This window comes from Galeopterus variegatus, unplaced genomic scaffold, assembly GCF_000696425.1.
Source record: "Galeopterus variegatus unplaced genomic scaffold, G_variegatus-3.0.2 Scaffold857, whole genome shotgun sequence".
In the NCBI taxonomy this organism is placed as follows: Eukaryota; Metazoa; Chordata; class Mammalia; order Dermoptera; family Cynocephalidae; genus Galeopterus; species Galeopterus variegatus.
The window spans coordinates 236,004-236,914 of record NW_007726968.1 but is presented as its reverse complement, the minus strand read 5'-3'; the positions used below and the strand labels follow the sequence as shown (position 1 = coordinate 236,914).

Here is a 911-nt window from a genome sequence, read left to right as displayed (position 1 = left end):
GCTTCCCAAGCGGCGCACTATCCAGTGCGCCACCGGGCCGGCCCCTTTATGACCTTTTTAACAACCAAGAACAACAAACTAAACTATAGTAATAGTATGAGACCTGAAGGCAGGGATTTTTTATGTTGAATAATAGAATTATTAGTGGTGTTAGAAAGCTTCAAAAGTAAATAACCTCTAGTTACCTTGGTTTATTATACTCTTCTGTTAGCTATTTTACCACTTTTTTTTCTTTGAACGTGAATCTCAATAAGGAGACAAACTGGAAAGAATGGAGATATTTTGAGAAATTTATAAAAAAAAAATCCTACAAATTTAATTATAGTTATCCAGAAACTTTAAAATGTTCATGAAAAAACTCATAGGAGAACTTAAAATTTTTATGTGTTTTTATCTATTTCAGACACGGAATCGATTTGAAGGAACAAGGTCAGAAGTAGAAGAGCTTATGAACAAAATCAGACAGAATCCTAAGGACCACAAACGAGCAAGTCAGTTTACAGCAGAAGGCTACCTGTATGTACAGGAAAAAAGTAAGTGGTCCTCAAACAGTGGCTGAATGGCTGCTTAAAAATCCAAATTATTTAAAACTCTGCTCTTACTATAATTACTGCGACATTTTCCCACCACTGTCTTTGCCCTTCCTATTCTAGCAGGTGTATTTTGCATGTGTGGGGGGAACATATTCCTGCTCCGGAGAGAGCATACAGTGAGATTAGAAGAGCTGTGACCATGCTGCTCTATACCGTGCCCTCCAGGAGCTGCGGTAAGGGAGCCAGAATTCGGTGAGAGGTGGAGTTACGAAGGTGGTATCTTTTTCCTCCTTTCCCCTCCCCACCGTCCTCTTGACCTACACATGCACACATTCATATAGACATGCTCTGCTTACCCTCCTCCCCACACCCCTGCTT

General features: G+C 40.1%; 1 protein-coding gene across 3 annotated transcripts in view; it reads left to right on the top strand.

Annotated features, from left to right (window-relative positions):
• The first annotated feature begins 398 nt into the window (after positions 1-398).
• The window catches only part of LOC103590680 (rho GTPase-activating protein 10), a 209,160-nt gene continuing 208,647 nt past the window's right edge, over positions 399-911 (top strand). For all 3 annotated transcript variants that reach the window (XR_550495.1, XR_550494.1, XM_008572972.1), the window contains exon 1: positions 399-533. Coding sequence is in view for 1 of the 3 variants with exons in the window: in XM_008572972.1 (XP_008571194.1) it covers positions 449-533 (85 nt within the window). In the remaining 2 variants the exon portion in view is untranslated. The remainder of the gene's footprint in view (positions 534-911) is intronic.